The 25158-nt window shown below is 35.1% G+C and overlaps 2 protein-coding genes and 1 pseudogene across 2 annotated transcripts in view; 2 read left to right on the top strand and 1 right to left on the bottom strand.

The window, feature by feature from the left end:
- The first annotated feature begins 4690 nt into the window (after positions 1-4690).
- LOC121331128 (ATP-binding cassette sub-family D member 3-like) lies at positions 4691-17457 on the top strand. Its single transcript, XM_041278340.1, has 24 exons — positions 4691-4776; positions 5288-5452; positions 6171-6210; positions 7533-7631; positions 8891-8979; positions 10415-10484; positions 10951-11048; positions 11296-11419; positions 11606-11662; positions 11772-11914; positions 12023-12092; positions 12493-12562; positions 12834-12931; positions 13115-13206; positions 13306-13397; positions 13648-13720; positions 13961-14024; positions 14374-14451; positions 14553-14618; positions 14734-14823; positions 14977-15096; positions 15589-15693; positions 16064-16120; positions 16772-17457. Exons 2-24 carry the CDS (start codon positions 5343-5345, stop codon positions 16847-16849), a joined length of 1983 nt encoding a protein of 660 aa, XP_041134274.1. The 5' UTR covers positions 4691-4776; positions 5288-5342; the 3' UTR covers positions 16850-17457.
- Positions 17458-18332: 875 nt separating this feature from the next.
- On the top strand, positions 18333-20458 carry LOC121330716 (annotated as a pseudogene).
- Positions 20459-22046: 1588 nt separating this feature from the next.
- Positions 22047-25158, bottom strand: part of LOC121331287 (tissue factor-like) — a 4185-nt gene continuing 1073 nt past the window's right edge. The window contains exons 3-6 of the mRNA XM_041278575.1: positions 24227-24417; positions 23924-24108; positions 23422-23584; positions 22047-22692 (exon numbers count right to left, since the gene is read on the bottom strand). Of these exons, the coding sequence (XP_041134509.1) occupies positions 22547-22692; positions 23422-23584; positions 23924-24108; positions 24227-24417 (685 nt within the window). The 3' untranslated portion in view covers positions 22047-22546. The remainder of the gene's footprint in view (positions 22693-23421; positions 23585-23923; positions 24109-24226; positions 24418-25158) is intronic.

Genomic DNA, 25158 nt, shown 5'->3' with positions numbered 1-25158 from the left:
TATTTCCGCTATTGTATTTACCACTTAGGTGATATGCCACACCTCACATCAAGACCTGTAATTTACTGGTCATTTTGGATTTATTTTAAAACTAGTTGAACAGGTAGGTGTGCTGTTCTCATTGATGGATTATCACCACAGTCCAGCCACAAGATGATGAGAATTAGCAATCACACTTCATATCTTTGATTTGGGTATTACATCATTGTGACAGAAGCAATTGTGGCATCTGTACCATAAATAAAAGAACACAGAATGCTGTTTATTAGTTTCAAGGGTTCAAAAAATATGTAATTGCATGTATATGCCCATGCATTGGGTTAACAATACCAGATATAAAGAAATAATATGTTTTCCCTGCCTATATGTTTGGGGGCAAGCATTAGGCATTTGTATGTATTTTTCATTAGAAAAGGTGGTTCCTCTTTCAATATTGTCCATTGTATTTATTCCCTGTATGATGAGCTTCTTTGAAATAAAATCTAATCATGTGTCTAGTTGAGTATGAGAAGCTAATTGAAACTACATTTTAAAAACCAAAGCTTATTGTGGAAAGCACAAATCATGTTGCTATGACAACAATAGTTCTCTCATTGTTGTCCCGAATGGATAATTAATAATAGACATGTTTGTTCTCAACAGAAATTATGTTTAAGAAAGACGTGCATCTTTGAATAAGCCACAACTCTGTAATCATAACCCTTTGAACTGAGCCATCTGAAGATCTTATACAGGTGCTCTAAGTACTGGAGCACTCAAGAACTGAAATTAAACAGGTGCTTGTGGGGGCTCCCAAGTGGCACATCCAGCAAAGGCGCTCTGCATGCAGTACAAGAAGTACCCTATAGCCTGGAGATTGCAGGTTCAAATCCAAGCTATGTCATTGCTGACCATGACTGATAGGGTGCCACTGCAGGTCTGTCCTGGAACCTTTCAGATCTGTGTTGTCTTCCAGCACCTATAGGTCCAATGGCTTTGCTGTGGATCTGCAGTGCAAAAAATGACAGCTTAGATAGAACACATTTCAGAGGACATGTGTTTCAACAATTTCCTTTTCACAATTTTTTTTTTTTTTTTTTTTTTTTTTTTTTTTTTTTTTTTTTTTCAGGTTGCAGAGATGAACCAGGATTTAAAAAAAAAAAACAACAGGTGATTGTGTGTGTGGGTGTTGGGTATGGATGCCACCTTGCTCACATAAGGGAATTGCCCTCTGCCAGCATCTTTGTACCTTCTCCCTTGTGGGTTGAAACAATCAAAAGAAGAATGTATTTGATAATGCATTGCTTTTGATCCTGAGAAGAACTAATTGTGAATCCTTAAATTCTCTAATTTCTAGGTTCCTTAAACTACCAAGACATTTTATTCTACTACCCTATTAGATTTTCTGACCCTATAACCCTCTTGCCAAATATACCATATTCAATAGGAAAAGAAACAATGACAGCTATACCAACATAGCTTTATACCATAATTATAGGCAATCTACCAAAAGCAATGGAATCTTATAGAACAGCAACCCCATGTGAAATAATACCTAAAGTACAACTCAAGACATCTATTCATTTTAAATGGTTTTCAATTGATTGTATTACTTTAACACTGTCAAATGTACATCATTTGAATTATGATAATATAGTTTATGTTTTAATAATAACAGTTGTCATCATCGTATCATTCTTGCTTGAACAAATTATTTCATCATCTTAATGCAGTTTGTAGTACCATCTAGTGTCATGTTTGTGAATTACAAAAAAAAAAAATACTTTTGAAGTTCAAAAACGTAATTTTTGTCTCTTTGTGTGCACCTGTTGCTTCTGCTGTGGTAGTTTGCAGTTATTTTACATGTTGGCTTGTTTACATATTATTCTGATACAACATGTTTTACATGAAAATTAGACAGAAAATGATCTTTGTGTGTCAACATTTTGCTGTTTTGATGATTTTTTAAATGTTTGCAATGTGGCAAAGTACTGAGTAGTGTGAACGGCTACATTACAAAGCAAGGCAACCAAACTAGTTTTTGGTTCAGATGGAGTAAAATCACAGACACCAATGACAATCAACAAAAATCACAGAATATTGGTCGTGTTACATACTGTAGAGACTTCAAATCAACATTGAAACTGACGTTTGACTGTAATCATTACTTTAAGTGCATTTGAAAGGCAATGGAATTTGAGATAGATCAATGCTAAATGTCTATAAAGCAATTTTGAAAGCCCCCAAAGGTAAAAATGTCTTTCCCCTTTTTTCTTTTTTCTCTCAACGTTTTTAGTGTTTTTTTTTTTTTGCAGGTGTTTGCAGACCCCAGGAACTTTTATTCATGCATAGAAACAAAAATATAATAATGTATTATGTTCTGCAAGATTTCATTTATCGGCTAATAACGTATTTTCATTCTCTTTCAACCTTTTTTGTGGCGCTGCGAGGCATAAATTAGGCCTTATTGAACGGTAGCGAACGTTGTGAAAAATGGCGGACGAAGTTGCAATGGGGTTAGTTTTGCAGGAGTGTCTGGAAGACAGACAGCGTCGTGCCTACGTGGCAATATCATCAGCAACGAATATCGCAGTGAATAAATATAGTCCAGTGAGGTTAGAAAATTACGTTGAGAATGTTGTGATATAGCTTACTACACTGATGCTGCATTAATTTTTGGATGGAGCAAACAACATTCGAGGTGGCCTACGCCATGTTTTATTTTAATAATACTAACAGTCATTGTAATATTTATAATAATAATAATAATAAAGTTGAAGTCACACCGCCTCATTTTTTTAATTTTTTTTTAAGAAACGTTATAACTGTGCAGGGGTAGCAAAACGAGGAGAATAATAACGATTAACATACCTATCTTTAGTAAAGTAATAAAAATACTACGGTATGTGGCCAGAAGTTTATATGTATTTACAGTAACATTTATAAATGTGTGCAGCCATTACAAAACATAAGACTGTTTACTTGTACGTGTGGAAACGTACGAAAAACGTCACTTTTTAAAAGCAAACAAGATGTACAAATTAACAATGACTACAAGCATAGACAATAATGTACTTAATACAGATATTTTGGTCAAATGTGAACTCAATTTGCACACTGGTAGTTCACCTCCACCATTTTTAGCTAACGTTCTGACACTCTCAGAGGCACATCTTATGGTGGTGATAGACAAGACCATGGCTCATTAGGCGAGGGTGATGGACCAAACACCACTACTTCCCTGTGCATTCATGGTAGTAACAGAAAAGTTTGTAGAAACTTTACCGCCTCACACAGTTATACCAATACATCTGAATAATCTGAATCAATATAATCTGTATTGATTCCAAAATAAATTATTTATATAACCTTTTTACTGTTGAACCAAGCTTCATTATTATATTTAACTTTCTGAGCAGTTGACCTTATCCATAGTGACTTTCAGTTGCTATAGTCGAGTACAAGAGTACAGCCATTTCGCAGTATATCAATTACTTACACACATATTTATATTTAAATTAGCTACAGCTTACCTGAAAATAGTTAACAGAAAAGTCTTAAACTGTACAGCTCCACAGCCATACACTAATGCAGTGTCTCTTAGAATAGATCAAGGTGAGTGTATACCAACATAATGTGTACTGGTAGCGCTATTGCACGCAAGTGTTCAGAAGTTACTGTGAATTCATTTACATTTGTCTTTGTTCAGTTCTAGAAAATCTGGAAAATTTGGAAATTTCAGTAAATGAAATAAAAAAAATGTTTAAAAAAAAAAAACAGATGATGATGAGGAAACAATGGAGAGCATCGAAGTCATCCTACCTGAAGGAAGAAAACGAGATTCCACAGACGCTCTGCAAAAAATTGATGGGCACCTGAATGTTAACACCAGGAAGAGAGTGGTAAATATTGCTCCATGCTATATTTCATAATTGTTTTTTTTTTTCATTTTAAAAACAAATCCAACAAGTGTTTAGAGGTGATATAATTCTTAAAAGAAAATACTATTACAATTATGTGACTGAATTTCCATGTATGAATTTAGACTTTAAATTCTGATGTCAAGGATAAATATCACATCTGTATCACCTTGATCCTGCATGTTCATAGGAACTGATCCATGCAAATTACACTCTTCTGCACAACCAAGTAAAACACAACCATGCTGTACCACTTCATATTTGACAGGTATAACTATTATACACAGGTGTGGATTCTACAATCAATGGAGGGAGGGAGCAACCTACCCAAGATCTGTCGGGTAATAATGAGGTCACTTTTGGTCATGAGGATGTGCAGTGTTGTTGGGCAAAAGGGAAAACTGCCTTTTAAAAATTTTCAAATAGCAAAAATAATCATGAGTAAGTATTGCCACCAACCTCCACCTCCATCTGAACAAAAACACATTGGAAATGTGAAAAAAAAAAACACCAAGCTATCAAAAGTGCCTAGCCATTGAAAGTAGAGCTATCAAAAAGAAACAATTGGGGCCTATAGAAAAACAAATAGGCTAACAAATAAATACTGAACAACCACTCCAACGTTTTATCGGGTGCGTCAGTGTCGAGTATAAATCCTCTACGCAACCTGCTTTATTATAATTTTTCGTATAAAAAGCATCATATCGTTTTAATTCGTACAGCGGAGGGTAATTGCTTCTCATCAACTTCAGTCTCGAATTAATTTCACGAGTCTTCCTCTTTCTCAAATGCACAAACTTGTTGCTCCAGGGAGCTGACGTCACTGCCTTGTGGCTTTTGCCAGTGTATTACTGCCACACGTGAACCGCTTCAGCAAGTATATTTAATTTGTTTTGCGTTATTGTGTAACACGTGTGTATATGATAACAGTACGATATTAATGCTTTGTTTGTAACCGTTTTGTATATTGTTGTTTGTGACATGCAGTACGAAATAAAACGAACAGTAATTGTAAGTGTGTATGTATATTGCAGCTAAGGCATACGCAGTTAGAAAGTAAAAATCGGTTGCCTACTCAAGGACCGCGATATAGCTGAATCCGCAGTATAGCGAGGTGTGCGTGTGTGTGTGTGTAATGATGCCTTTGTCCAATACTATATTATTAAATGCTTTCAATGAACAGGTACGCTACTCTAGGAACTTTGCTTGATGTTATAATAAATTGTCATGTAAATACACATAGTTTTCTTATATATCTTATTTAAATTGTCCATAGTGAGCAAGAGTATACTAACCCTATACAGAAATACAGTACGTTTGTTCTGTGTTACCAGTGAGTTCTGATTGCGTATGTCAAAGGGAGCTTTACCTCTCCCCATTGTCAACAGACACCACATTCCCAGCATGCTCCCTGCTAGTCCCTGACCGGCATAGACTGAAAACATGGCGGTTATCAGTAAATACTTGACAGCTAAAAATTCCTCAATAGCGAGCGCCGTCCTCATCGCCCTCTACCTCCTGAAGCGGAGACGCAATGCACAGATTTACCGAAGGTACGTTGCAACAGTTTCAGCTCTCTAAATGGCGGCCCTCGGTTACAGAACAGGTTGTTTTATGGGCCGGAGCCTGGTTTGCAAACAGGTGTAGAGGGGACTCGCGTCTCTGTCCGGCAGGTGGTGAAGGCTGGTCGGACTGAGGATGCAGAGATCAGATATTTTTGTACAAGGCCGTGATAACTTATATTATTTTTACAAAAAAGAGAATACAATTTTTAATTTGCCTGTAATTTTGTTTGTCTAGCTTAAACGAGGCAGTCATTTACATTCAGGTTACAAAGTGACAAAAGATTTGCATTGTCTGCAACATATTTTTTGCTACTACACAATGTGTAAGAAATATGTAAAATAGAGGTATAATGAAGGTTGTCCAAACATTGGACAGGTTATTTTAAAAATCTCATCTGATCAAACGTTTGTGAACCGAGCAACTATAATGATTGTGCAATGGTGATGGGAACGTAGTGCGTCATTGATACCGAATGTTAACATTTTGGTGTAATATCCGAACTCTTAATCAAATGGGTTCAAGAAAACATAGCTTAATAATAACGGGTATATATATATATATAATATTATATATATATATATATATATATATAGATATATATATATATATATATATTATGTAACATGAATCTAATGAGTATATTTGTGCATAATTGCATACATTCTCAACATTTATAAAGAGCATGTTGACTATTTTCTTTTGCAGTAAGAAAAGCGGATCAGACTCTTCTCTGTTAAATAATGATGTAAGTATAATCGTGTTTCAGCAAGCATAAAATGATGTGTCTTAAACAAAACCCTTAAAAGCTGTATTCAGTTTGTTTACCAATGTGAGTTGGTATTTCACATAACATGACATTAAATAGAAGTGATACAGAAAGCCTATTTTCTGAACTGTATAATTGTCTAATTTAAAAGAAAAAAAAGTGAGGTTTTAAATTATTTAAGAACATTGCCTTTATGAATGTATTAGAACTGGACAAAATATCTGAAGCATCAAACAGCACACTAGCCTACCTTTTTAGATCACCTGACTGTTTGTCCTTGGCTTCAGCCAGTAGTGTCAGTTATTATGACATATTAGAAAATGGATCAGAGATTTACTTTAACCTGATTGGTCAATACCAGGGCTTAAATCTCTGATTAAGGACCTTGAATGTTATTGTTCAAACTATGTTTAATCACTGTTCCAAAACATTCTGCCCGAAAATACATAAATACAGTATTTGTGTATTTTATCTTTTTTCTGCTTGTTGAAAGACAATTTATGTTCATGTACACGCCCTCTTGTAGATGATTCTGCTTCCTAGCTGGACTATCTATTTAAATTTAGTGAGGAAAAAAGTCAAAATAGTCAAGAATAGTTTGCTGTCAGCAGCAATACAATAACCACAGTACTACTGTTAAAGCAACTGGTCTCTGGTTTGAATGATGAGTTGAAATCAAACAACTGGACGCAGTCTAATTACTTTTAGCAACTTTATTTAAGCATATCACAGTAACAACACAGGCACATCTGAACAAACAGCATGATCAAGATTAACACATACTGCAGACAACTAGATCATTTAAATTACTAAAACGTATTGTTTTATTTATTTAACTGAATGGAATGGTCTTAATGGTAACTTAAATACTGAAACTTACACAAATACATGAACATGCACTCAAACCCAAATAATATATCCATTTTCTAATAGCAATAGAACCCTCATAAGATGGCTTTATTTTCTGGTAAGGCCCTTCTCGTTATGGTAAATGCCTGCCCTTGCATGCGGCACGGGACATCTAACAACATGAGGCAGGCCTTACCAGAATATAAAGAATGCTGTGACTTCTACTGCATAAATATATACTTTTTACTTTTTTTTTTTTTTTTTTTTCCCACCCCTTATTCTCAATTTTGAAAAATGATATAACCTGACTGAAAATCAGGGATTTAGTCTCAGTACAAATGTGAAATAAATTGACTGGAATATTCTACAAGTAGGCTGATAACTTACTGTTTTTTTTTCACATTTTTTTCTTGCCTTTCTTGTTACATCTTCCATTTTCTTTATGCCTGCAGAAAGATGGCAAGAAAGAGAAAGCAGTGGTTGACAGAGTATTCTTTGCAAGAATCTGGAGAATCGTGAGGATTATGGTTCCTCGAACCTTTTGCAAAGAGGTATGTCTTTTTATGTTTGCTGAAATGCATACACACCAAGCACAGTTTTGAGATTATAAATTTCCAAACGCTATTGCATAAGACTGGGAAATCTGTTGAATTGGCATCGCTTTTTAAAATGGAATGTTGTAAAATCCGATTCTGGGACCAAAACAACTGTTGTGCATAGTGTACAAATTGTGAAGAAAACATTAACCATAAAATCATTAAAAAGCAAGAACTTATCGTGCACAAATGATACATATTCTGTAAATTTATACCAAATACAATATAATTTGATTGATAGGAATTTAAAGAACAAAAACAGCTGACCTGAGAAGAGGGTTGCTTTTTCTGTCTAGTATTTCCACATGTAGCCTGCCTTGTTTGCTTTGTCATTTTACATGTGTGGCCTTACTTCAGACAGCCAGTGGAAATTGCAGGGAATTCCCAGCCGCTGGCCAATGATCTACATTTATAGTGCTGTAAAAAGTGTATGCGATTGCATTTTGCATCACACTTTCTTTGGCTAAGAAGCTAGTATGATTCAGTTTTGAACCAAGCATTTGTCCTTTCTGTCATTGTATGTAACATCCCATTTGGAAGAGCAGAGAATGACCTCACATTCGGTTAGTTAAACACAGATAAGAGCTCTGACTATTCAGGGTGTGTTTGACTTATTACCTATTTACTTTGGTACTTTGCACTTTTAGTTGAAATAGGATGATCAGCATATCAAAGCAGACACATGTTGATTGAGTCTCCAGCATTTCTGAACTAAAGCTGTTTTAAAAACAACTTCTTGTCACCATCATAAGTGACTTATTTAGGACAAATAACTTCTTTTATATATCCTAGCCATAAAAAAGTATATTATTGAAAATAATGTATTTCTGACTTGCTGTATGCTTATTTATTTCCTTGTTGAGTGCCATTACAGAAGTTACTGCAGTGCTTTTGTAAGGAGACTGGGGCCTGTTTTCCATTTTGCTGTAATAATAAGGCTTAACTTAATTTAGAAAAAAAAAATGAAAGAGGGAGAGGTGGGGCGATTGTATGTATAATTTAAATGTGACATTTTCAGCAAAAATCTGTAAACCAGTATGCATTTTGGTGTTTTAAACAGCAGCTGTCTGCACCATGACAGTCTTGGTGAGCTTACGTCAGTATAAATGTGCACACATGACTGACGCATGATATTAAATACTAAAGATTGTGTTCACGAAGATGCCAATGTTGGCATTCCAGAATTTTGTCCCAATTTATCATTTTATCGTCAGTCAGGATATCTGCTGCTCATTGCTGTCATGCTGGTAGCTCGAACATATTGTGACGTGTGGATGATTCAGAATGGCACCCTGATTGAAAGGTACTTTTATGGAACTGTTTCGTTAAAAGTATCGTGTCATTGGGCCCTGCTCACAAAATGGTTGTTTTGGTATGTTTTTTTTTTTTTTTTTTTTTTTGTTTGTTTTTTTTAAAAGGTCTGTTTTTTGAGAATTTTTTACTGTCTCATAGGTGAAACTGTTTTTTGAAAAATTAAATAGTTTCAGAAGTTTTCATTTACTTACATTTTTAATTAAGATTACCTAAAAAAAAAAAAAAAAAAAAAATCCAGAAGAACTTTTTGGGAATAGGGCACATTGTGTAAAAACATTTTGCTTGGGGTGTGTACAGACAGATTGGATGTATAAGGTCAGTTTCATGTCTCACTAAGCTGAAATGTGTTTTTTTTTTTTTTTTTTTTTTTTTTTATGAAAGTAAAGATCTTTAAACATGTTCGTTGAGAGTTTACCCACTTTGTAAGGCTTTTCAATTATAAGAAAAGCAAGATTTAATATGCTAATCAGCAATACCCATATTAGTAATGACATACATTTTTAGTAGTCAGGTTTTTAGAAATGTATATAACTGATACATTTTACAGCAAATATTGATCATTCCTTTTTTAATCCCCTACAGTGGTATCATTCGCAGAGACATCCAATTATTCAAGAAGCACTTTTATTGGTTCATTTCTGCCTTGCCAGTGGTAACTTGCATCATTAACTGTGTTGCAGCTTATGAATCTAGTTGCTTACAATATCTAAAGTATAACATTATCCATTAATTCAGCTAATACAAGAGATAATTTACAAAAAAGAAAGTCATTTTGTTTCTGCATATTGGGCATGCTGTACTCCGAACTCCCAGCCTATATTAATAAACATCTTAGAGGGGCATACTGCCACCTTGTGTATGATCTAAATAATTTGGTTGAAGTGTTCCATGATGTACTGCACTGCAAGATAACGCTGGTATGCTTTTAAATACCAGGAGAGCGACTCCTTGAGCTTTGCATAGTTTGCTTTTTGGAAAATTAAAAGGAATGCAAATAGAGTAAAACCTGCTCTATTTATTTTGTATAAGTGGAGGCTGTGTGGTTTGGTGGTTAAGAAAAAGGCTTGTAACCAGGAGGTTCTTGGTTCAAATCCCGGCTTCCTCGCTGACTCTCTGTGTAACCTTGAGGAAATCAATTAATCTCCTTGTGCTCCGTCTTTCGGGTGAGACATTGTTGTAAGTGACTCTGCAGCTGATGCATGATCACACACCCTAGTCTCTGTAAGTCGCCTTGGAAAAAAGCAGCCGTCTAGTAACCACAAATGTTCAGACCCTTAGGTCACTGGTAGATTTAGGTTTCTGTGTGGTCAACACATGCAACACTTCTTAATCACTTATGTTTAAAGAAACTTTATAATTGTACCCATGCTGTTTTTGTATAGATCAGTGTTTTGCTCACTTTTAATGCATGTTGTGGTTTGCAGTGCAATTATTGGTCGTACTACAAAAGATTTCAAGACCTACTTGTTCAACTTTATCGCTGCCATGCCACTTGTAAGTGTGTGTGTTTTTTTATGCTTTTCTTTACATTCTTGTATAGTTTCTCCTATTAATGTTCACCATAAAGTAAGTGCCAATTTGTGGAATAAATCTGTACCAGATCATTTAAAACTGTTAAAATTGTATTTCCACTGGAATCTTAGTTCAGATAAGGCATCTGCAGTATTGCACACAAATTATTTGAATGTTCGTTTTTGGGGGTTAAGTAGCTGACATATTATTGTTGAATATTTGAGAGCCAGATATTTTATAGAAATAGCAAATTAATTTTAGTTTCACACTCAACCATTCCTGATGATTTTATAAAATTATGATTTTAGGTTATGTTTGTGGCATTGAACATGGTTGCATCACAAGTAAGCTCCATAATGTATATGTTAAAGTAGCACTACTAGTACCTTCATGTTGTATTCATAATGTTTCATGCTGAAAATAAGCAAAGCTTTTCTTTTCTTAAAAGATATCCTTGATAAACAATTTCTTGAAGTTGGGTCTAAATGAGCTGAAACTTCGATTCCGCGTGAGGCTCACCAGACACCTTTACGATGAGTATTTGAAGTAAGTATTATTAATAATTTAAAATAAACACTAATTATGCTGATTGTAAGAGTATAATAGTGAGTTTTAATTGGTCTTGAAAGCTTGTTTATTTCGGACTTCTGTATTGGTCCAACTTCAACATTCTCCCCCCCAATCACTGGACTAGTGCAGATGACAGTACAATTTACAATACCAGCTTACAGTGTCCTTGGATATTAAGATAATTTAACCTGTACTATTTATATATTCCTTCTTGTTTTAACAGAGGTTACACCTATTACAAAATGGGTAACCTTGACAATAGGATTGCCAATGCAGACCAGCTGTTAACTCAAGACGTGGAGAGGTTCTGTAACAGTGTAGTGGACTTGTACTCGAACCTGAGCAAGGTAAAACATGTTCTGTTCCTTTCCCATTTTTTGTTTAGTATGTTAGCATAATTTCCTGGTGTGAGATTGAGAGGTTAATTTCCAGGCAAACCAGTTGTAAGTGCTATAGTAGAAAAATAGGTGTATTTTTGTGTTTCCTGTGCTTGGATGTGTTAAACAGTTTGTAACTGTCTTGTTTCATTACAGCCACTGCTGGATATTTGCTTATATATCTTCAAGCTGACCAGTGCAATTGGTTTTCAGGTAAATCGATTTTTTTTACCAGACACGGATTTGCCCCTTCATTTTTTTTTTTCACGTTTGACGGACTATAAAGTATTTAAGTACATGAACCAATAATTCACTTTTTCAGGGTCCTGCCAGCATGATGGCATATCTGATTGTCTCAGGCCTCTTCCTTACACGTTTAAGGAGGCCTATAGGCAAAATGACAGTGACCGAGCAGAGATATGAAGGAGAGTACAGATACGTCAACTCACGGCTCATCACAAACAGGTGGGCAAGTAGGGCAGTAGTGAACATGTACCCGACGACCTTGCTTATATCCAGTCGCATGTGATTTATAGTTTCATTTTCTAAGAGTGTTTTGTTTTGTTTGTGCAGTGAAGAAATTGCCTTTTACAATGGAAATATGAGAGAAAAGCAGACAATCCACGCCACTTTCAAGAGGCTGGTAAGAAGTAATTGTGTATATGTGTCCCATCTCTTTTTGAAAGACACCCATCTTTATTTCAGGGTAGTTGAGAATGTAGTTTCACTACTGGCTAATAAATATACCCTTCCCAATGCCTCCTTTTACTTTGACCACTGCAAAAAATAAAATACTTAATACAACTTTCAGTGTCTGTTATCTAAACTGATACTATGCAGAAGCCCAGTTTGAGTGACTGTAAATAAAAAATAAAAGGCTGCATTGCTGAAGTGTCATGTACTGTAACTGCTTCTTAGGACCCTTGACAGTCCTGTTGTATCTTTTTTAATTCGAGCAAAAAGGGGTCCCTATGAAATGCATGTAATGGAAAGTTCACCAAAAAAAGGGACTTGAAAAAAAAATCCTTTCCTTTTGTTCCTAGGTTGATCATTTGCACAACTTCATCTTCTTCCGGTTCTCAATGGGCTTTGTGGACAGTTTGATTGCCAAGTGTAAGTAATACTCCCAATTATTTCGATTTTATCGTCTGCAAAAGTGAATACAACCCAAGCAACCTGCATTCACAGTCATGGAGGCTCTTACTCGGCCATCTATATGAATGTTTCCATTTGGACCTTTTTTTCTGGCCTCTGGTTCGGTGTTTCCTGTGATATGTGATACACCAAGTTATTCCACAGACACATGTTTGGCTGAGCTATTTTATGCTGTATTTCTTAGTGTAACATAAAGCAAATTTTACGGTCTGTTTTTGTTTCATTGCAGACCTTGCCACAGTAGTCGGGTATCTGGTGGTAAGTCGTCCTTTTCTGAATCTGGCTCATCCTCGCCACCTGAACAGCACACACTCAGAGCTGTTGGAGGTAAGGGCTTTTCACAAAAACAAAATAGTGCTGCTTTTCTTAACAGTTGGGTGTGTTTCACATACAAACTTTTTAAAATATTTGTAAGTCAACAATCATTGTTACTGATTACAGGTTGTGGAAAGTTATCACTTTTTCTTGATCTACCAAGGATTGTTCATTAAAAGGCTGATCTCTTATTAGGATTACTACCAGAGTGGTCGTATGTTGTTACGCTTGTCCCAGGCTCTGGGTAGGATTGTGCTGGCTGGACGGGAGATGACAAGACTATCAGGGTAGGACAGCATGTTGAGCTTTTAATATCTAATATCCTCCTGTACAAGTCCTGTTTTGAAGTCACAACAAATAACATATGCATTGTCATTCTTTGTTAGGTTCACAACTCGTATCACAGAATTAATGCAGGTGTTGAAAGAGCTTAACTCTGGAAAATATGAAAGAACCATGGTTTCTCAGCATGACAAAGGTAACTGAATGAAGATGTTACATATAAAAATATGGATCAGTTGCTGCAGATTCTTGCATGTTCTCAAATAACCTTTCCGTGGGATATCATGGACTAAACTATTGGAAGTTATAATCTTGTGAGGTGTAACCAACCATCAAGTTAAAAATACACATCCACAAGGGAACACCACATCTGAAGATTCTGAGCTGCGGAAATGAATGTTATATTGTAATTTTGTATTTCACATATATTTTGTTTTATGGTTAAGGTCAGGAAGGTTTGAAAACATTCTCACTGGCTCAAGGTAGTGGAGAAATCATCATTGCTGATAAGATTATTAAGTAAGTGCATGGAAACATGGGTGGGTGTGTTTCTTTATAAATACCAAGCTGCATTACATCAGAAGCTGTGTATTCTTTCTGGTTTAGTTGGTATTTGCAATATTAAAAGATACTCCCTGGGTCGTCCAGTTTTAACATAATATGGGACGTGTTTAAAGCTTGCATACGAAATAGGAAGCACTATCTCAGAGGGAAAAAGAAAAAAAAAAACATAACTGTGTTCATTATAATCTGTTGCAGGTTTGATCATACACCTCTGGCAACACCCAATGGAGATGTTCTAATCCAAGATCTCTCCTTTGAGGTGTGTTTGTTGGCTTTTATCCTTTACTTGCTAACAATAAACAATGTATTGCAGCAGTTTCTTATACAACTGTTCAAATGTTGAATTATGTAATTGTAATTTTACTTAAAATAAATAAATAAATAAGCTTAGATTGGGGCTTTTAGTCAAAAGCTTATAAATTAAATATAAGGGTCAATTTATATAAATGTTCTCTGTAAACCTTTTATAACCACTCTCCATAACTGAGCATAGGGCCAGATTATTAAGCTTCTATTAAGAACTCTTGGTTTAACAGTGGGAATGAATCAGGCATAAGCAAATTTATAATAAGTTACATGTTTATTTTAAATATGGTTGACTATTTCAGGTGAAATCTGGTGCGAATGTTTTGGTCTGTGGTCCCAACGGCTGTGGAAAGAGCTCACTTTTCCGTGTTCTGGGAGAAGTGAGTATAGTCATCAAATTAAACAGAAGTGCAGGTTTATAATTCTTGTAGTGTATTAGCAATGAAAACCTTTTCAAATCTTTTTTGTTTGTTGTTTTTAGCTGTGGCCTTTGTTTGGTGGACGTCTCACCAAGCCTGAAAGAGGGAAATTGTTTTATGTTCCCCAGGTAAGATTTTCTTCATTTCACAAGCAAATTTGTTAGTTTGTGCTTTTACACATTTTAAAGAATGAAGGATTCGTTGTTTGTTGTTTTTCTTACAGTGATATTACTGTTTTCACAGAGGCCGTACATGACCCTGGGAACACTCCGGGACCAGGTCATTTACCCAGACACCTATGAAGACCAGAAGCGGAAAGGAATTTCTGACCAGGTAAGTTTGAGAGTAGTAGCTTTAGTAAACTTGGTGTGTGATTTATTATTTATTTATGTGTTTTTTAATAGTGAATTGCTCTTCCTTATTAGTTAAAAAGCCTATCCTTTATACACGTGTGTCTGCTTCACTACCCCATGTGTTCTCTGACAGGTTCTGAAGGAGTACCTGGACAATGTGCAGCTGGGTCACATCCTCGACCGGGAGGGAAGCTGGGATATTGTCCAGGACTGGATGGATGTGCTAAGTGGGGGAGAGAAACAGAGGATGGCTGTAAGTTGTGTGTTTTTGTTTTTTTTTTCCTTCCTACACATTTTGTGAAGTGTATCTGTAGGTAGAGTAATAACAGATCATTTATATAATACACAAGCAAAAAATAAAATGGAGAAATATGAATGTTATGATTTGCTGTTATTTGCACTGTTTATGTTGTATTGTACTGAAAATGTTAAATTTGGGTATTTTCATGTAGCCTGCGGTTACAATGTGGTTTGGTAGAGTGAGTCAATAAGTGTTGATTTTTAATAAACTTGAACAATTAGGTCAGCAAAATTCCTTGCTTCGCCCAACTGAAGGACCAAGTCAGTCCTCTGCTGCCCCCTTATGTATGAAAAGGAAATGACAATGCAACATATAGGGAAATTCAAGGTCATAAATTAACAGCTAACTTGTAATAAATACATGCAAAGATGTTCATAGAACGGTGTACTGGACTACGTGTTACAAAACACATAAACACATTTTTAAAAAATGTTATTGTTGTAGATGGCACGTCTGTTTTACCACAAGCCTCAGTTTGCCATCCTGGATGAGTGTACCAGTGCAGTCAGTGTTGATGTTGAAGATTTCATCTACAGCCACTGCAGAAAGGTGATGCCATGATTTTGTTATCTTTTAATACAGGTGTTGGCACAAGGTTTGTATGTAGATCTCTGGGATCTCGATGGTATAACCTTGGCTTTGCCTTCTATCCTAAATACACAAAATAAATGAATGATGGGCCGTGTTGAAACAAACCTGAAGAAGTCTTGAATTTTATTAAAGACTAGTTTCAATATGCATGTAAAAACTATTGCAAAAAGCATGTGCAAGATAGTATTTGTAGGTTTGTTCATCAAGTATAATAACTATTAAAGATTTAAATGTAGAGAAAATAAATGTGTGTATGTAGTGTACAGTCTTAGCCCTTAGTGTCAGAAGCTACTAAGCTCTTGTTTAAATGATGATTCTTCTTTTTTAGGTCGGTATATCCCTGTTCACAGTGTCTCACAGAAAGTCTCTGTGGAAACACCACGAGGTATGTTTATTGTATGAGCTTCATCAATGTAATACTGTCTTTATGAAGACAGGATATTGTGCAGTATTTTAATGTCTATATTCTCAGTATTTGGAAGTTTTGGTGTACTATTCTAGTTATTGTCACTCATTGGGATACAAATCCTCAGCTACAGAAATATAGAAGAGCTTCATTTACAGAAGCGTGCTGTATTTGGAGTTTAACCCGCATCTGGTAAACTGCCTATCCAGTTCTTTAGCACAAGTTACTGAATGCATCTAAATCGGTATATACTGTTTAAACCACTAGCAGAATAGAGAATGCATATTGTAATTATGCAGCATTTAGAAATACTATAAGAAACAAACTCCATGACAAGTGTTTCAACTAGAAGCCTTTCTCAATGTCTCAAACATTTGTCTTTTCATTTGACGTTTCTTTTAGTATTCTTAAATGTAACATTGCTGAGTGTGTTCTAGATGGATTGATAAATGGATGAATTATGAAGCAGGTATGTAATGCGTTCCTTTCATGCAAAAACCAATAGCACTAAATCTGTACTGTTGATTACTGGCATTGCATTTGATCATAGGAAGATTGTTCTACTTTTCTGTAATGTATGTACCGTAGCTGACAGAATGTCCTCATCTTAATTTGTTTCTTTACTTGTAGTATTACCTGCACATGGATGGAAGAGGAAGCTATGAATTCAAACCCATATCAACAGAGACAGTTGAGTTTGGATCATAAAGCCCAGGACATTTTGTAAAGGAAGATTCTAAATAATGCTGCACTTAAAAAGTTAACTAAAAAAATAGGAACGGTTTTTAATTATGTGTAACCTTATCTATTTTGATGATACTTTGTTTGTCTAATTCTGTAGTGCGTTGCTAACGATTGTATATTTTTGATTTACTGTAATTTTTACTTTACTTGGTTCCAGTATATGCATTGGAAATGCTAATATGTATGGCTTGTAGAATATGGATTAATTGATGATTGGGAATTAACCATATTATGCTTAATCATTGAAAACACTGTCCTTACAATTATTTGTTTGAGATGTATATTAAAATCATAACATGGTATATCCTTGACTGAAAAAAATAGATTCTCCATAATCTACTCCCTGTTGCCATGTATAATTAGTAAATCAAAGCTTTAAGATAAAAAAGTGTAATGATAATGTATAAATAGTGTCAGTTTTGAAAGTACGCACATTGGAACCTCTAAAACTAGGATTTGTTTTATCCAGGACACTGTATGGTAATAACGTAAGAATGCACTACCTAATGGCAGGCACTCCAGGTATGCAATAATTTAAACTAAACTACATTTTCATTAAAAAGTCTAAAACAGTCTGTGGTTGATTTCTTTATTACTGTATTTATTGTATAAATGTGAGATTCTGCCAGTTAAACAGGATCCTGACTGCTGAAATCTCGTGAGAAATTGATTGACCCTGCCTTTAAAGTTGCACCAAAGGACGTTCTTTTGCTGTTTCATGATGTATTCGCGTGACAGCGTCACACAGTCATGATTGTAGAGTTGATTTTCACTTGCATGTAAACCCAGTCAATGATACATACCCTGGTATGAAAAAAAAAAATCCTTTTAATTATACCAAAATGTTAATTTCACTATGTGTGTGGATTATTGTAATGATACCGCATTTTCATGGATAAAGTGTACCACTACTATTTATTTCACCACAACAAGAATTTAAAAAACATTAACTTTCAAAGTATCTCACAATACACACTGATGTCCTGGACAGTGCCATTTGTTGATGAACACATGATGTCAGAGTACACATGATGTCAGGTATTTTTTTTAATGCTGCAGTGTTGATAAATATGCATATGAATTCTCACTGTGTGTTGACTTTTGGAATCTTTCATTTCGTCATGCATAGAGGAAGTTCTCTTAACCACAAAACCATTTCCTGTGTCTGTCCTTCAATGCAGAAAGATAAAGTATAAGTACTTCAGGCGAGTATAATTGTTACCTAACAGTGTAACTGAAATGTGAAAATAATTAGCCTAATTTGCTAAATCTTTACGAAGAACGCCATGAAGAAAACAAATGTTCTGTTTGTGTGTCTCCAGCAGATTTTTTCTCTTTGTCAGTCACAGCACCCTGGTAAAATACTTTACATTTATTAACAAATCAGTTTAGTGCAGGTAGTGCAGTACAGTTTAAATCTAATACAATCTGCGTAGTGTAGGACTGATGGTGGCACGTAATCAACAAACAATATGTCAAGGTCCCAACACATAAAAACACAAAAAAACTGTATGTGTCATTGCTTCAGTTTATTGTTTCAGCATCTCTGCGATTCATTGCCATCAGAGACTGGGGAGGAATACCAACACCCCCATTTTCCACAGACATGGGGAAAGCTACTGCTGCTGATATGGCTAGAGTGGCCCACAACATGGGACTCAACTTTGTCTTGAGTCTTGGAGACCATTTTTATCACCATGGTGTCACAGACATTGAGGATTTACACTTTAAGGTAATCTACACTTCTGGGGTTGAAAAGACTGGTGGCTCAATGACCTCTCCAGAATTCTCGTTAAATACCACTTTACAGTCTTACACTGTCAACAACAAATCTACAAATTTTCAAACTGTTCTAAGGATTTCTATCATTATTTGAAATCCAGTGTGAAATAGATGTCTCTGAATTAGTATGGATTGAATGCCACCTAGTGGTCCCTGTGTCTTTTGAAAATTATTAAATAATATTGTGGTCTCAAAATATCTCTGTTTATATTTAATATCTGCATGTTAAAATGTGTTGATTTTGGAAATATCTTTTATGCTGAGACGACATATGAGATCGTGTTTGCTGATCCTTGACTTGTTAAAATACCTTGGTATGCTGTAGCAGGAAACCATGACCATATGGGCAATGTATTTGCTCAAGTAGCTTATTCCAAAATTTCAGCACGCTGGTGAGTGTGCAGAGATGCATTTGTTTAAACAATTTTTAAATAAATATTTGAATCACAGTTTTTGTCATCTTATATTACTTAGACCAAGATTAGCCATTTGTTTTTACTTGGAGAATATAGTAATCTATTACAAAAATAAGTCAATTCATTCTAAATGTTTATGCATCCCTTATTGCACACCATTTATATTTTGTATTCAAGGAACTTCCCCGATTTGTACTATGATTTGAAGTACGAGATCCCAAACTCCAATGTTACAGTCACTGTTCTAATGATTGATACAGTTCTGCTTTGTGGAAACACCAATTATGAAGTGCACCCAAAAGGACCTGAAGATGCTACAATTGCTGCCAAGCATTTCCAATGGATTCAAGAAAAACTGGAGAGTTCCAGGTAGGCACTAAAAGCATCATGTAATTCCATGACAGAGACTAGAATGCATTTATTTAAATTTCATCTCCTGTGTGTTAATATTGAACAGCCAGTTGTACTGGAATGTTTTAGTTCACATAAAAATGTTTTGTTTTTGTTTTTTTACTGTTTGACAGCCTTTAATATTTATCACACACTCCAAAAAAAAAAAAAAGCAGCCTCCCACACCAAAAAATGAATTCCCAAAATACCAGTGGCTCAATAAGTCATGCCCCTCCTTTGAGTCCTAAGAAAAGAATGTGGGGATTACAGTATCTGCTTTTAAGTGCTGTGCCTTGCTCTACAGTGCACCATATCTCGTGTTGAATTCCACAGCAGCAGGAGCACTGGTCACCCTCCTGATCCTGTGTTTTCCAGGCATCATATTCCACTGCACACACCAGATGTGAAGATGGTGCTTGGTTTTGCTTTGTAAAATGTTGTATTTCAAAAGGTTAAGCAAGTTTATTCGCATTTAGATATACAAAACTTTTAGATAAAACATTTACAGTGGTTAAACAAAACTGTAGCCATTTAAGCTCTGTCTGTTTAATCCTAGTGACACTGACAAGTTGTTATGCACATTAGCATTGTTAATATAAGTGTATTCCAGGAATACACAATAAAAACTCTGCTGAAATTCAGCCTGGTTTTTGGGGTGTTACCCAAATCACACAAGAGCAAAAAACTTTATATGCAATGTTGGATTTCCAGCTGCATGTATCCTTGTATCTCACACGAGTGGTGTATATTCTGTGATTGCATTCCAGGTCTGAATTCCTAATTGAAAAACCTAATTTAAAACTGAGTCACCCAGGCTTTCTTGTTTTTTCTTTGTCAATTTTGTGTTGAAGCCAACTCACTGTAAAAACATAATCACATAGACCTTACTATTGCTAAAATGGATTTAAGATTTTAACAAACTATTATTAGGCTAGTGTTTTTTTTTTTTTTTTAATTTATTTACTTATTTGTTATTGTCTTTGGAATATACACAATATACACTACATGAGACACCCATATTATCTATGGGTATATATATATATATTATATATATATATATATATAATTCTATAATATATATATATATTAGAACATTGTAAAAGATATGTAAATACATGAGTAGAATATTGTAAAGCTATACAATTATTGATTATGATTTTATTAAAATGCAAAAAAAGGGTTTTTGCCAATGCTCTGGAAATTATTTCTCAGTCAAAAATGATTTTACAATTAAAAATAGACCATAACTTTAACGGCTTGAACATTTGTATATGAAGAGCTCTGCAATGGTTTATTTGCATTTTCATTTCCATGTCATTTTGTTATTTGATTTTCTTGATGGTGTATGCAATTTGAGGCGCATGCTACATTCTATTATAATATTATATTGCAGTAGTCTGCAGCACACTGTCTGCAGTACAGTACAGTAAGCAAATTAATGTTAGGTCAAGATTTTGAATTATCAGCCATGAATGCTTAGTGAATTCAGTATTTCATGCAAAACTACTGTACAGGTAAATGTAAGATAATTATAAAAATACATGTTTTTCAAAATATGCTGAGCTGTTTGAAGTCATTCAATATTACAATGATTTTTAACATTGTCATTGGTCCTCTGTTTGTTGTGTTGAAAATAGTTTTGTTATTAGTCTATTTGGGGTATTCAGATTGTTCAAACACAGGACTGAGAAGCTGCTGCTGCTTCATAGCTCCTATTCACCACCTGTGCTGCAATCTCACCCAGTGGTCCAACTGCACACAGACCATGTGACATGTACAATGGCACCAGGAGGCTGCAGTTTGCTTATCTAATACCACTTTTCCATTTGACAATGCGAATGACCTGAAAGTGATTTGAAACCCAACTCCTTTATTTACATCAGCAGCAGATCGAAATCAAATTGATTTCAATGGGGACTCCCCCTGCCCCAGTTAGCCTGGTGACAGAACATGTGCTGATTTACCCAATGAGGGTCTAGTGCGAAGGCTACAGTCTGAACATGATGGCTGGCGGTGACTATATTACACAATCAGGAAAATACTGGTGATACACACTGGTGATCTTTGACTTTTGTTTTAATGTCTGAAGGCAGATTGGACTGTAGCTTGCAGGTGGAACTGGTAGCAACCCCAGTTTGATAGTGGAACCAGATGGCCTTTATAAAGGTTTACCATAGAAAAGCATACAAAGAGTAATAAAGCATTTATAAGTATAGTAAAGCATATTAATAGCATGGCAAAATGCAGTAAGCTGTAGTAAATGTGTAGTATAGCCATGGGAAAAGCGTGGTACAACTGCACAAATACTGTGGTAAACTTTTATAAGGGGGGAGTGAGTTTTACAGAGTGAGTGCATGTGGGGAGAATGAGGTTTCATGGTGCAGGAGGAAATAAGTTTGACGAAGGATAATGTTAATGAATTTAATGAGTGGTAATAAAATGGATTTCAAACCATTTAAGGTTTTATTGCGCAACGATTTCATTGATTTAAAGGGGATTAAAGTTTTAGTTGTACCAATTAGTTATAGTATACATACTTATTATGTGGTAAATTTGTGATAAAAATACAACAATTTAGATCACAAACCTTTATTATAAAAAATATAAATAAGTTAGAAAAACAACACCAGATATACAGACCAACTATATTACAATTCTAGAGGTATAAATAGACATCCCACAAACCATATATAAATGATCACATTTGCAGCAGATTTAGTGTTCCCAAGTTACAATTGGTCCGGCTGTGCATTTTGAAAGACTCAGTTTGAAAGAAGATACAATAATACAAATTAATAGAAAAAGAGCATTTCTATTAGTTACTGTCTTACTTGTTCCCAGCTAGTTTTAGTACCATAGTGTAGTGTAATACAGAATATAAAAAAATAAGCAAAAATTATATCTCTTCAGTGTTTCACAGAAACAAGTTTTCTAGTCAACAGAAGGACAAAACCCTTTGAAAGCATGTTGAAACCTCCTATCACTCCCAATAACTTTTGTTGTCTCTTAGCCTGACTGGACCCTGTATTTTTTTTACCTCTTTAAATCACAATCCAGGGGCAATGATTGACTCTTAAACACCTTTCAAAGGCACTCCATCAGGACTGTTCACCTCATTAGCATTCTTCTTTCGCCTGCAGCAGCACACAAACGTGATGATGACAACTAATAGAAGAACTGGTGCAAGTATAAGACCAGCCAGCACACCAGTCCCATATTCTGAAAAGAAGTTCAAGCAACACTGTTAGTTTTCTGACCAAGTTCTTAACATGGCATTGATCACAAGAAGCATTTATTATTTTCATCCAGTCCTGATGTACAAGCAAAGGAATAATTCTGAATACGACTGGTACCTGCAAGTCATTTCTCTTATAAATGGGAATATCCTTTAAAATTAAAAAAATTAAATTGTTGTTTCTTCTGCAGTGTAGACATATCTACAAAACAATCTATGTTCATTTCAATTGCAGTCATTATTTGAATGTTCTACAGTAATACGCTGAACTTAAAATCCAATCTGAAATTGCGATTGTGGACTACTTTTGCTACTGGAGGGTTTCTGCATTGCCAGTTGATTACGACAAATACTAAGTCCACAGGCTTTACTATCTTGTCAAAGACAATAATCACCTTTGTCCATAATATCAATGTGAATCGTTCTGAACTGCCTTGTCTTACTCTACATTTCATTGCCTCAGATATCTAATACATATCACTTTGAAACACATTTACTAGGCGTTTGCTCCAGTGCAAAGCTTGGTAAGGGTTAACTTGCTGACCACTATGTATGAGCTAACTCTTTATATAACGCAAAGTCCCTGCTTTTCTCAGTTAAACAGGAAAACAACTGTTTAGTTTACAAATGTTGCAAAAGATTGCTATACAACACCATCTAGCCGGTAAACAATGGATAACTGTGCATTTGTCTTGAAAGGTACTGAACGCTACCTTCAAAAAAGGACTTCTCAGAGTGTGAGCAGTGTGTCGTTGATTCCTGGCTTTGCTGGTTATCGTCTCTCCGTGATGGAATAACAATGAGCACAGTGAAGCAGTAACTTTCCCCTCGATCCACTGACACATCAATCTCATTGGTCTTTGACCTAGCTTCTTTCTGTTGACAAGGATAACAAAGGAACAGATGTTGAAACACTTTTTATCTTTTTTAGATTACATTATATAATTTGGTGGAGCAATGAAGCAGTCAACTGGTAATCTTGTTATTACAGGTTGTAACCTACCTAATTAATTGGTACGTAATATACCATATTCAATACCATTTAGACACGACACAGACTCAACTGGCAATCTATTAATAAACTTGAAGATGCTTAAGATTTTCATAGAACAATATGATCTGTGATATTACTATAGTTGAACAAGAATTCTTAACCAGTTATGCTAATGCAGAAGACAGCTTCAAATACCCAGAGTTATAAAGATTTTACGTTACCTTGCCTGTGCTGGAAGCCTTTCTGTAATATGTTATGTATTCTAAGTCCTTTTTGAAGATTTCCTCTATACTCAGAAATGTGTTATTGGGGCCTCTGATGCTGGAGAGGGGGGCTTTTATCAGCAACTTAATATTGTCCTTTGCTTTGTTTTCTTCAATCTTAAAAGTAGGTTGCCCAATTTTTGCTAAAAATAAAAATGTGTAATTATTTATATTGCATTCTAATAAACATGAAAAGATAATGTGTTAATATATTAAATGTTAAAAACAAATGGTGGTATGCAGAATATGTTGAATACGTACTGTCTTTGTAGGGTGTGAACTTGTCTGATCGCGCGTAGGGGTACTCCTCAGTCTTATCGACAGTCTCCATGGGTTCCGAGATAACATGTGCTGTATATGAGTCTGTCAAATTCAACAGGAAACTGGTCAAATCACATTCAGTTGTCTGAATCTTTATGCAGCGGGGGCTCTTCTGAACATCAGTCTTTTTCCTGAAATATGGATGTACAATTGATTAATAAAAAATCTGAGAAACTAGACATTCAGGCTACACAATAAAATATACTACATCAGACTGTTTTTGTACTGCTCGGGTTTTAGAATTAATGAATTTCAGGTATATACAAAATCAGTGGAAATTTAGTAAAGATTTACACATTACACCTGCAAATACTGTATTTTAATAATTTGACACGGTAACTGCTTGCCAGTTGGGGGCAGCAAATACATATGATGTTAGAGATCTGAAACAAAACCTGTCGGTATCTAAAGCAGTTCTTTCATGGTTTGCCTTTTTTTTTTTTTTTTTTGCTGAAGTAAATGTTTAAGAAATTCAGTTTAAAACCAGAGCTAAATATCTCTGCCTCTCAAATCTATAAACAGGGGTTAATTTAAGAGATCCTTAGTACATCTTCATTTTTCTCATGCTAGTTCTGAAGAGGGGGTTAAATCTTAGCACAGTGACATGAGATTAGCTGTTTTCCACATTTAAGTCATGCCTCAATTTTTAAGCACTGGCAATGTATCTTTGTTTATTTACAGAAGTGTTTGTGTAGAAACCCAAAGCTTTGTAAAATGGACCATGTGTGCAGATAGGATTTTCAAACTGCTGCACCTTGCAAATCTTGACTGCTTGAGCATGATCCTGTTAAAGTAAAGGTGATATCATATAGTTTTGTAGCTCCTGTCATATACTTTCCATAATCAAATGATAATGTTCACAATAGAAAACA

Source organism: Polyodon spathula, chromosome 18 (genome assembly GCF_017654505.1).
Source record: "Polyodon spathula isolate WHYD16114869_AA chromosome 18, ASM1765450v1, whole genome shotgun sequence".
Classification (NCBI taxonomy): Eukaryota; Metazoa; Chordata; class Actinopteri; order Acipenseriformes; family Polyodontidae; genus Polyodon; species Polyodon spathula.
Note: the sequence above shows the minus strand (reverse complement) of the source record. Positions and strands in the feature narration are given on the sequence as shown.

Coding starts and splice junctions, on each gene's coding strand:
- LOC121331128 (XM_041278340.1), top strand. CDS start 5,343: ATGGCGGTTATCAGTAAATACTTGACAGCTAAAAATTCCTCAATAGCG. Junction 11,049..11,295: donor CTTTACGATGAGTATTTGAA/GTAAGTATTATT, acceptor TTGTTTTAACAG/AGGTTACACCTATTACAAAA. Junction 12,563..12,833: donor GGACAGTTTGATTGCCAAGT/GTAAGTAATACT, acceptor GTTTCATTGCAG/ACCTTGCCACAGTAGTCGGG.